Source organism: Petromyzon marinus, chromosome 10 (assembly GCF_048934315.1).
Source record: "Petromyzon marinus isolate PM22_M1 ecotype Great Lakes invasive population chromosome 10, UKy_Petmar_22M1.pri1.0, whole genome shotgun sequence".
NCBI lineage: Eukaryota > Metazoa > Chordata > Hyperoartia > Petromyzontiformes > Petromyzontidae > Petromyzon > Petromyzon marinus.
In genome coordinates, this window is record NC_133676.1 from 2,972,934 (window position 1) to 2,984,338 (window position 11,405).

Sequence of the window (11,405 nt, forward strand, 5' to 3'; positions counted from 1 at the left end):
GAACATTCGGTTTAGGAATTTCCGCGTGTACGCAATTGGCAAACTGTGGACACTTTCGATTGACGAAATCGAATTTCCGCGTTAACGAAATGTCACACGGCAAGCGCCTTGAGACCATCAGACGAGAAGCAACCGGGAGGCTGCGTCATCCATCCGCAACAGCGTTACGGTGTCCCTGCAGTGCAACGGTAACGCCTCCACACCACCTTTCCAGTCATTCCAACATGTAGATCTGTTATTGAGTTCCCTGAAAAGTTTCATATTTTTTTTATTAATTAATATTCAATCGTGTTAATATTTCTTTTTCATGATTATTATTTTTGTATTGTGAAAAGTGATGTAGATGGGGTTTTTTTAAGGTTAGGAATACGGCTGTCCAAAACACGTCCAGAATTTTGGAATTAAATTAATGGAAAATGCTGTTCCCATTTACAAAATTTCGTTTTACTTGGGTTTTTTTGAAGAACGCATCTCTTTCGTAAATCAAGGGCTACCCGTTTTAACCCTTTCTCAGCTGGTCCCATCTCCTCCCGAGACTCGGCAATGCCTCTTGTGGGCAGTCCCGATATTTCACGTGAGCGAATGAACGTTTTATTTGGGGGCCCACGCATGTGATTCATCTGCTGCCATCTAGTGGCAACATCTTCAAAATTAAACAAATCATTACACGGACCACGCCAAGAGTCCTTGCCCCCCATTCATGAATTGTGAAAATTTCTACAGCAATCAAACCAATCAAGTTTATAGCATAAATAATACACGCACAGGTGGGAAGTGCGCGGCTGCTGTGAACGGGGACGGGTGTGCATCGGTCATTGTGCTTACCTGATGAAGCTAAGCACTGGCGTTTGTGACGGGGAGCTGGCGACCCGGGACGCGACGGCGGTGAAAGTGGTCAGGTGATCGCAGCTGCAACGACACGGGGACGGCGCAGGACCCTCACGGGGGAGTCCCGTGGCACGCACACCGCCTCGTGGACCCCAGGAAAAAACTTGCGCGGTCGGTCTCACCGAGCACAGCGTCCGGAGAGAGTCGGCGTAAACTGAGCCACGGCGCCCGCAGAATGTGAGGCCAACCGTAAAACTTTCAATTTATTTTAATACTTGTATTTATAGTGCCCTCATAAGGTCACAAAGTAAGGGGCGATGATTGCTCTGTTATAATCCCAAATGGGTAATTTGCGGTGTAATCTGACAAATTTTGAGTAATTTGGACCATGACGATAGTCCACACTGGCCTACTCCCACGGTTGGCTACGGTACAGTGCGAAAGAAGTTCAACACAGCACGCAAAATTATCTTTACCAACTACGGCGCGAGACCTTTATCATTTTACGCACGTACCGCGAGATGTTTTCGCTCACGTGCCTGGGTCTCACGATGTACCCGCGTCACATGACTGGTACCTGCAGTTGACCCTGTTGGACTGCAAGGCGGTAGCAGTCTCACATCCATCGGGCCTCCAGCTTCCTTCTCCATCCCAGTAGAGACACTCGAGCCAATCCACGCTCAGTGAGTAGTTGACAGACGGTGCCAGGTGCCGGCGTGGTGGCACGCGGTCGAACGTGGAGTCCAGCAGAGCGAGGTAGTAGACGCCTTTGTCTGCGAGAGCCGTGCAAACAGAGAAGGATTCTAACTCCGACGCACACACTGGATGCATGTTGTGTCACAGATAATTTTTCAGTGGAGTGGGTATTCGTGTCATTCTTATAGAGCAAGGCTATCATGAAGGCGCTATTTTTTTATCGATGGATATTGTCTGCCAGTAAAGCGTGATGTTGCCATGTGGCCTTATCCGATTAAGTAACTTTGGGATTTTGTTTTTAATTGGGCAAAGTTGGACCGTGATACTGGCAGACATAACCTACTCTATTTTTGCATAACATTACAGGATCTTTAACACCCACTGTGAAACAGACAGGGCATAATCAAGTGGTTAATACCCCCACTATTAACCAGGGCAGCCAATGATATTGAACCGGGATGTTCTGCAGCAAGCGGCAAATACGCTTCCATGTCACAGCGTCCAGGAGGATGTGGCATTGGTGACTATTTTGTAAATTAAAATAATTAAGGAACTGCATCGGCAGTGACGCACGTGCATGAAATCCACCTCACCAAGTCCATCGTTATAACATAGAGGCAAATAACTGATCATTTATCAGCCCACCGCGAGTGCTCGTTGCGTGACATGTGAGCCTAGTGTCGCGTACGGTCTCGTGTTCTATTGTTACGCAGTTATGCGGTAGGCAAGGAACCCACAGCTGAGTTTGGCGGGAGACAGGAGGAGGCGCACGCTGTCGCTCTGCCACTCGTAGATCTGTCTGTACGTGAAGTTGTCCGGCGACGGTTCGGCCCGGGGCCTGGCAGTCATGGGAGGAGCATGGAAGGAGAACGTCAATGGAGGGAGGACGTCAATTCGCACAGGCGTTGCCAGATGCTGCCCACCGCCATTCCACATGCTTTCACTAGCCATCTGTCATTTGTTTACGGTTATCTCGAACAGAAAGTGCAGGTTCGCCTAGAAGCACCTCCAGCTCTTCAGCGTGCTGTCGTTTGGCATGACGCCCGACTGAATCGAGTTCCTGCAGAAGCTTCCAGCACGTGGAGTGGGACGTCAGGCATCTTGCCAAACGACAACACGTGGCACAACCTAAACAACACACTGGTGGAGAGCTGTACAGCACAAGGGTGAAAATCTAGATGATCGTCTTAAGCAGCCTTGAACATCTTGTTGGGGCACGCGTAATTAGCGAGGACTTACGGAGGCCAGTACGGCACACGAGGAAGTGGATGGCCAACACCACGCTGGGCCACCTTCGTCTTCTCAATGCTGATGTTTACATTTCGCACCTGGTACTCATTTGAGTCTGAGTCGACCTAGAGGAGGTCCAGGATCGGTTCAGATATAACGTCACCAATGTTGGCCATGAGCGGGAATCGAACTCGGGCTTGTAGCAAAGCGCGCTAACCACGATGTTACCACTCCCCCAAATTAAAGACAAAGATCCCCCAATATAGCCTTAACAGACTGTTGGGGCAAGTGCTGTTAGCAAGAACCTATAAAGGCCGGAACGGCATATGAGGGGGTGGTTGTTCCAGCAGCACTCCCGGCTGTTTTGGTCTCCCTTGCGGCAATGTTTTTACACATTACACGAGGTACTCATTTGAGTCTGAGTCGACCTAAGGGAGGCCTAGGACCGGTTCAGATAACAAACCTTGAGGAGGGGGTGAGTGGAGCCAGCTCACCTCATGAGCACTGTGATGGGGAAGGGCCGCTGGCTCGGCCGCTGGAAGGCGAAGGTGATCTGCAGCGTCCCGCGCTCCTCCCCGGCGCTCACGTTGAACGCGTGCACGTTCATCGTGGGGCGCGCCAGCGAGAACCAAGCCGCCTCGCTCTGCAGGCGGCGAACGCGACACCCCCACACAGACGCTGTCAGCCCAATGGGCCGCACGCCCTCACAGGCCACAGGCACGCGGAGAGGGCCTTCAGGTCAACCCGATGACGCAAGATTCAGTCGTTCGCGACATGGCGCCCCGCACAGCTGTAGTTGAGCCACCATTGTATGTATACGGCCCTTCGTCGATCCACTGCTAGATGAAGGCCTCCCCATGCAATATAAATCACGTTGGATGTTTAACCATAACCTCGCCGTGTTGGTCAGTATGGGTTTAATGGAGCATTGGCAGTTATGTTTCAAATGAAATGTAAAACATCATGAAATTATGGAAACGAACTGGCAGCGATGCACATTCACGTGCATCGCAACCGGTTCAGATAGCATTCGTCGCTGATGTTAGCCGTGGCCAAGAACGGAACGCTAATCACTGTTACCACCACTCCACCCCCGAGTGACCGTTCCAAGCGATTCGCTAAGGCTTGCACGGCTGACGGAGACTGACCTGCAGGGACGGCAGGGGCAGCTCGATGGTGATGGGAGTGGAGAGTTTCGACACCTTGATGCTTAGTCCCTTGTGGGTGTACAGCGTCAGGTCGGCCACTGTCCCAAGGACCTGATTCACAAGAATCGCGTTACACATGTGCGCGCCGGGACAGAGGACGGCAACCTGCGGCTCCAGAGCTGCATGCGGCTCTGTAACGACAACTTCATGACGTTGTTTATTGAGGACCACCGCCTTGTGTTGTTTACTGAGGACCACAACTTTGTGTCGTTTACTGAGGACCACAACTTTGTGTTGTTTATTGAGGACCACAACTTTGTGTTGTTTACTGAGGACCACCACTTTGTGTCGTTTACTGAGGACCACAACTTTGTGTTGTTTATTGAGGACCACAACTTTGTGTTGTTTATTGAGGACCACAACTTTGTGTTGTTTATTGAGGACCACAACTTTGTGTTGTTTATTGAGGACCACCACTTTGTGTCGTTTACTGAGGACCACCGCCTTGTGTTGTTTACTGAGGACCACCACTTTGTGTTGTTTACTGAGGACCACCGCCTTGTGTTGTTTACTAAGGACCACCACTTTGTGTCGTTTACTGAGGACCACCACTTTGTGTTGTTTACTGAGGACCACCACTTTGTGTTGTTTACTGAGGACCACCACTTTGTGTTGTTTACTGAGGACCACCACTTTGTGTTGTTTACTGAGGACCACCACTTTGTGTTGTTTACTGAGGACCACCACTTTGTGTTTGCGTGCTTTGCAGCTCTTGAATCGCTGAGTTTTTTTTACTGAATTTAAAAAAATGGCTCTTCTATTATTTTGGTTGCTGACCCCTGCACTAAAACAATATCTAGCAAATTAAACCTTTGAATTTACTTGCGCGGCAAACACACGTTTATTATGGCACACAGTGGCCTTTGCCTGGTGGCATGGCGATGGTTTAGTGTTTTAATTGTGTTTGGGTGATTATTATGGCTCTCAGTGGGATTTGCCTGGTGGCATGGCGATGGTTTAGTGTTTTATTTGATTGTGTTTGGGTGATTTTGTGTCATTTCTTGTACTTTACACCTCTATCATGTTTTTGTGCTGTTTATTGTTGGAACGTTCTTACCCGCCCCTGCTGACCTCTGTGAAAGAGCTTTATAGCTCATAGGATTCCTCCTGCAGTGTAAATAAATGTCCATAATACAGTTTTTTTTTGGTTTAGATCACGTAACTATATAAATGTGTCGTTAAACTTGCCACCACCCGACACAGCAAATTGCTAAGGATTGTCACGTAAACAGAACGTGCCAATTCGTCACTAGCGCACCACACCGGTGTGTTGTAGAGCCAAGCCACAACATTTACAATCTGAGTACGACGTTTCGCCATAAATACATATTGAGATTATGAGAGTCACCTCGTGATAGCGGCTGCCCCAGAAGTAAGGGTTTGCGTTGAAGTGCACGATGCGGGTGTAGACGCTGCCATTGGGCTGGCGCGTGATCTGCCCGTCGAGATCCCGCGGAAGGTAGAAGACGGCTCCCCCGCTCACGGGGACCCGGGCAACCACTCCCCCCACGGAGCCGAGGCGCTCCACGCGCACGGCCAGACCCTCCAGCTCCACGCTCGCCTCCGCCTCGCTCGCGAGCGCCACGTACCTCTGCGGCAACGGGCGACAAACAAACGGCGGGGGCAGTCGCACGCTTGGCAAGCGACAAAACCTTGAAGGATTGTGACAGAGTAAAAAAACACGCTCGCGAGCGCGGAATTCGCGAATGCCGAAACCTTGTTCCAATGGGAAAAATTAGGTACGCGCCTAGTACGAGTGAACATAGGTGGGGAAATTGTAAATGTTTAAGAAAAATGACGACAATAAATGAATACATTACGAAGACATTTTTTTTTAATTACCTTTGGTGAGGAGGAGGATGATGATGATTTGACGACGATGGAGGCGGTGGTGATGGTGAGGAATTCAGGTGGATGACTCCTCGCGAGAGGCAGGTATTTGATAACAACGCCACACAGCTGTTATCTTTTTAGCACTCTGGGGTAGTGCTCGCCGCAACACTTTCCCTGACTGCATTCGCGTTCTCTTTAATGGACCTAACAGTCGACTCGTTTATACCAAAATGTGTAAACGAGTCGGCTGTAAGTACGTATGAAGTAAAAAATGCACATCAGCGAATTCAGAGCGGGATTACTGTGAGGCTGAGGACTAAGCGGGCAGCAGAGGTGGCGTGCCTAACCTTCGTGTGGCCACGTTGTGCGCGCACCTCCCAGTGTCGGTGGTCTGGCACTACGCACACTCGCGAATACTCTGGAGTCTGGCGAGTCGCGAATAGGCAATGAGCATACATTTAGTAACTCGCGAATATGCGAAACTCACGAATACAGAACTCGCGTGTAGCGAGGGTTTGCTCTGCAATTTTAGAGTAATCGTCGCTCGCAATTGTCAGCGGCCACACCGTCTTCTCGTGTCTCCTAGACTTACCTCCATTACTCTACGCGATCTCCGTACAAGTTACCACAGTTTCCCGTGGCCAATGGGTTGCCGGCGAAGACCGCCCTGAATACGCTCTTGTGTACAATGGTCTTAATAAAGGAACCTTGCCAAATCATGCTTGGACTTTAGAAATAAGTGATGGGCGCTGAACATTCAGCACGCGGAGCGAAACGTCAGACATCGTGCCGTACAGCACCCGGCACAAGCCGAAACACGTCGGAGGGCTTCGCAGCACAACCCGTGAAGACCGACGAATCAACTCGTTTTGCCTTTCTGATTTTTGTTGGTCGCCATTTAAAACCCGCTCAACAGTCACGCCACAAACGCTTCACCAGTGCGTGTGTGCCGTCACACCGCACGCCCCTCAACACACGTGACCCAGGGATGGTCCCCGTCAGCGAGCAGCCGGTCCCTGTCCGGGCACCTGCAGGAGGCGGGTGATGGAGGCGACGGCGCGCGGGAGCAGCCGCGGGGTGGAGGGATCCTCTCGCGCCGACACAACCCGCAGGCTGCGGCTCACGGCGCTCAGCAGCTGCGTCACCGAGGCCCAGTCGGGGGTCGGGGCGGCGTCGTCATCCGCGGCGACCAGCCACGCCAGCTCGCTCAGCATCCACAAGGTGTTGTTGCCCAGCTGCACGGGATGCAGCGGGGGGCGTGTTACTCGCACACCACCCCCAGGGCGCGCGTGGTGGAGATGGGGTGAGCGTGCGGTGGGCAGTACGCGTACGGCAAGAGTGGGTGGGTGCCAGGCCAAGTGCGCGCTGGGTACCTGTGGGAGCGTGCTCGTGAGCTCCGCTAGCCTCGTTGCTGTGTCTCGCAACTCTTCCTGCAAACGCATATCGGGTATTTTGAGTCGTTCGCTTTTGCACAGAAAACTTTGCGATCACCATACGATTACTGGATGGTCCTGCTAGGTGTCCGTGTTTGTGCACCAGAGAGGCACTGTTACCTGTGTGCTTATACGCAGGTTGCACAAGGTCTGGATGAGCCTCTCCCGAATTTCCAACTGCCGCGTCATGCTGGCATTGTCGGTGCTGACGAGTCTGTTGAGGACGGAGGTCACGATGCCCAGGAAGGTGCGCGTCAGGCGGGCATCTCCCAGCCCGAGCACCTCCGTTAGCTTCGCGCCGGGCGTCACCAGCGCCGCGTGGCTTGGGGAGTCACGAGAGGCGCCGCCCATTAACAAAACGTTCATGTGCTAAGGAGCCCGCGTAACACTCTCGCTCTTCTTACCAAAGACACCAACGCGGCTTCCATCACGTGGATCGCTCGTGGTGGATGTGAGGATATGGTTCACCCCTCCGCGTTGATTCACTCTCTGGTCATTCATCATTCATCGCGCGTACATCCCTCTCTATTCATTTCCTCTCCTACCCCGTCAGCCACCACACCCCTGCTTAGCTTTCCCCCTTATGTTCGCATGATGGCCGAGGAGTACAGCACAATATTTCGTATGCAATTGTAAAGACTCAACTTTCTGTTTTTGTACAGATCTGCATCGATACTCAAAATAAAATATTTTTAAAAGACACTTGGGTCCCAATGGGCTCTCGCTGGTCTCTAACTGTGCCAACACTGCCCCTCCTGCATCACGGACTCACATGTACTGGTCAAGGGTCGTGCCGTTGGGTGCCGACAGGTTATCGACTTTGACGCGTTGTGAGCAGAGCTCCGTCGGGACGCCCAGGCTGTTCCTCGCCAAGATGGAGACGTTCACTGCGGAACACAGCGCGCGTCGTTAGTGTCGCCGCGACAGGCCCGGCGCACGCACGCTAAGCGTCGCGGCCAAGGTCAGATGTCGTACCCATGTTGGCATCTTGCACGCGGCCCGCCGGGAGGACGAAGATGCGCTCGTTGTCGAGCCCCTGGTAGAGCAGGGTGGGCTGCACAGAGCTTCCGCTGGCACTGTAGCTGTACTCGTACTCCAGGGGCTGGTGCTGCTCAAGGAGGAGACACGGTCGGCAGCGTCACGCAATAAGTGGATGCGCGCTTCCCGTGGGAAGCATCGAACGAGACCGTGGTCCATCGCGCTCCTCTCCGCATTCCGCCCCTCCCGAGGGAAGTGGCCACCCACCTTGGCGTTGGAGCTGCTGCAGAAGATGCTGAATACGGTGAGCAATTCCACACCATCGTTGGGGCTGATGGTACAGTAGACCTCCGGGTTCGGAGAGAGGGCAGCCGTGAACAGAAGATGTACGTACCCTTTCTCTACCGCCGTGCCTGCGGACCAGTGTTGTGCGGACGTGCGTATGCACCCACGCACACGCATGCGTAAGTGCACGGACACAAATACATGTGCACACAAACACACGCACACGTGCACAATATACACAGGCACACGAAGATTTAACAACACGCAAAGATGTGCCGACAAACAGCAGTAAGGCACGACTCCCATCGTGCCTTGCACGCATGTCGTGTGACCACCACGTTGCATGCACACACGAACGCACCCACGCAGCATTAAATAGGGGGCCTCTTTGTGTGATATAGATATGAGCCGGCGAAGTAGCATCACTGGCAACGAGGATGCAGTTGTAGTGAGGCATGGGGGACTCATTACCCAACGTGCTGGTGACGGTCAGCACGATGGCGTAGGTCTGGTTGTCCGTCAGCATGTTGGGCCGCAGGGTCAGGGTGTCGCCACTCAAGCCTTTGTCGATGAGAGAGAGAGAGAGCAACAAAAACGCCCGTCACTGCCGCGGCAGGACCCCGGTGGGATTTGGTGGAAAGAAAAAACGTGCGTGGGGCAGCCGGAGCTCGTGTGCACCACTATGGCGGCGGCTGGCCATGCACGGCAGCTCCCGCCAGTCTCACCGCTAGACGTCATGTCTTCTCTCAGAAGGTTTATCTCCAGAACGTAGTCTATCGACTCTTTGACAACTTCGACCTTTGGCTGGTCCGGGATCACGTCGTCTCCTGGTTTTGTGGTATTTGTGGCAACTGTGAGATTAAACGCAACCATAATTAAAATGCACTCGCACACTTCACCGCAGTCATTTTTACACGGGTGCATTGTCAGCAGAGGACGCGTGCTGCCACGGGACAATAAAGCGATGCTCCGCATTAATAATATAACCACGCCGTTGGAGCGAGAGCAAAGCAGTGCGGGGCAAGTAGATGAACTGGGCAGACTCACTGTTGGGCGGCGCCGTCACGGAGCCAGAACCGGAGCCTCTTCCTGAAACATTCAAAGAGCGCGCACTCCGTTAACGTGGCCAGCGTGCGATTGTGACGCAGCCGGGGCGCAAAAAACGGAACGCGTGGCGGCGTGCAACGACGCGGCGCGTCACGCGGGGCTCCTACCGGAGTTCACGGTGCCCTCGGAGATGTTCCTGGAGATCCCGCCCGAATCGACAATGCTACCCGACGAGCCGGCCTGTGGAGTGGAGGCGCTCGCCGTGGACGGCGCGCTCCGGGTGGTGGACGGGCCCGGAGCCTCGCTGCTCACGTTGCTCGGAGCCTCGCTGCTCACGTTGCTCGGAGCCTCGCTGCTCACGTTGCTCGGAGCCTCGCTGCTCACGTTGCTCGTCACTGGGCATACGACGACAGCGGCGTTCGCTTGAAGCCGGAAGCCCGCGCCAATAGGGAAGCGGTATTTGCCTGTGACCTCCCGTTTTTCCGCGATTATCCGAACCCGACCCTTGTGTCAACAGTGACATCCGTGGGCACGCTAAGCAACGCTTAGCAGCCTCTGCGTCTACTTGCAGAGCCAAGCAGGCTGAGCGTGCAGAGACGGCCGCGCACTCACCCATACGCTGGGGTCTTTGGACAACGTTGGCCCCCTCTTCGAGACCTGGAGGCAACATTGGGAGCCACACGCTGGTCACAGGAGGAGTCATCGTGGGAGGTGCGGCCGTCGCGTTTGTCGCCGTCGAGTTCGAGCAGTTGGCAGGGCGACCTGCGAGCGAGCGGTCGGAGGAATCGTACAACTCTCACAGATGGCTGTGTGCAGCTATCATGTATGGCCATTGTATACAAACTCATTGTGTGTTGTTGCAGAGTATTATGTGCAATAGCAAATATAAGCAGAACTCTGTTCTGTGTCTCCGCATAGATATAAACATGTGTTATAGTGCACTACTGTCTTTCCAGACCAACATTATCCAGCCTCATTTCCTTAAGAAAGCAAACTCTGGGACAGTTTTGACCCTCTGGGTCTCATTGGGCTTGCCGAGACATATTTCTCTGGATAACGTCGGTCTCTATGGCCATAGCTCCAGCATAAAGTGAAAGTACCAAAGCTTATTTGGTTCAGCATTGGACATTAACTGGGAACAACAGCAGAGCCACTCACCTGCGGAATCCCCAGAGGTGGCAGCTCTCCTCTTGCGATTCAAGGACGGCCTGCCCTCTGACGCCTCGCCCTCCTCCACGTTCCCCGGATCTAGTGGGGGAAACGTGTCCTGTGACGACGTCTCAGTGGGCGCGGCCGTGCTGGAGACGGAGGCTTCACATGCGGGCGGGTTGGCGGCCTGCGTGGAGGCACGAGAGCTCGTGGGGATGGCCACGGCGGGCGCCGTCCTGTTTGCTTGCGTCGCGCCGGGAGCTGTGGCCTGTGAGGAGATCGAGGAGGTGGAGGAAGTGGTGGACGTTGAACGAATGGAGGAGGCTGTGGAGGAGGCGGTGGAGGATGCCGTGGAGGAGGGTGTGGCTCTGGAGGATAGCACGGTGATGGAGGATGCAGTGTAGGTGTCATTGGCCACGGATGAGGATGTGGGAATTGGTGACATGGTGTCTGTGGTAGTTGCCAATGTGGTAGGCCCAAATAGGCTGCTGGATTGCCCGTCCCTCAGGATGCAGAAATTTTCTGAAATGAGAAAACCAGACATAAACCTCATTTTCTTAAGACCACATCAACTCCCCATATCAGGTACACAGCAGCAGCACTCTATGTATGGCAGCACGCACGGAAATAATCGAGCAGAGAGTCTGTGCATTGTCGCGGTCTGTCAGGCAAAGGGTAAGGAGGCATTGTGGCCACAGCGCAGAAGTGGGCTCAGTAC

General features: G+C 53.4%; 1 protein-coding gene across 1 annotated transcript in view; it reads right to left on the bottom strand.

The window, feature by feature from the left end:
- The window catches only part of LOC116941105 (polycystin-1-like protein 1), a 36,453-nt gene that overhangs the window by 24,878 nt on the left and 170 nt on the right, over positions 1–11,405 (bottom strand). The window contains exons 2-19 of the mRNA XM_032951745.2: positions 10,697–11,209; positions 10,151–10,300; positions 9,706–9,933; positions 9,539–9,580; positions 9,217–9,342; positions 8,963–9,052; positions 8,474–8,619; positions 8,204–8,336; positions 8,001–8,115; positions 7,349–7,550; positions 7,169–7,225; positions 6,824–7,030; positions 5,311–5,553; positions 3,903–4,013; positions 3,249–3,397; positions 2,262–2,362; positions 1,406–1,601; positions 826–909 (exon numbers count right to left, since the gene is read on the bottom strand). Coding sequence (XP_032807636.2) covers positions 826–909; positions 1,406–1,601; positions 2,262–2,362; positions 3,249–3,397; positions 3,903–4,013; positions 5,311–5,553; positions 6,824–7,030; positions 7,169–7,225; positions 7,349–7,550; positions 8,001–8,115; positions 8,204–8,336; positions 8,474–8,619; positions 8,963–9,052; positions 9,217–9,342; positions 9,539–9,580; positions 9,706–9,933; positions 10,151–10,300; positions 10,697–11,132 — 2,816 coding nt within the window. The 5' untranslated portion in view covers positions 11,133–11,209. The remainder of the gene's footprint in view (positions 1–825; positions 910–1,405; positions 1,602–2,261; positions 2,363–3,248; positions 3,398–3,902; positions 4,014–5,310; positions 5,554–6,823; positions 7,031–7,168; positions 7,226–7,348; positions 7,551–8,000; positions 8,116–8,203; positions 8,337–8,473; positions 8,620–8,962; positions 9,053–9,216; positions 9,343–9,538; positions 9,581–9,705; positions 9,934–10,150; positions 10,301–10,696; positions 11,210–11,405) is intronic.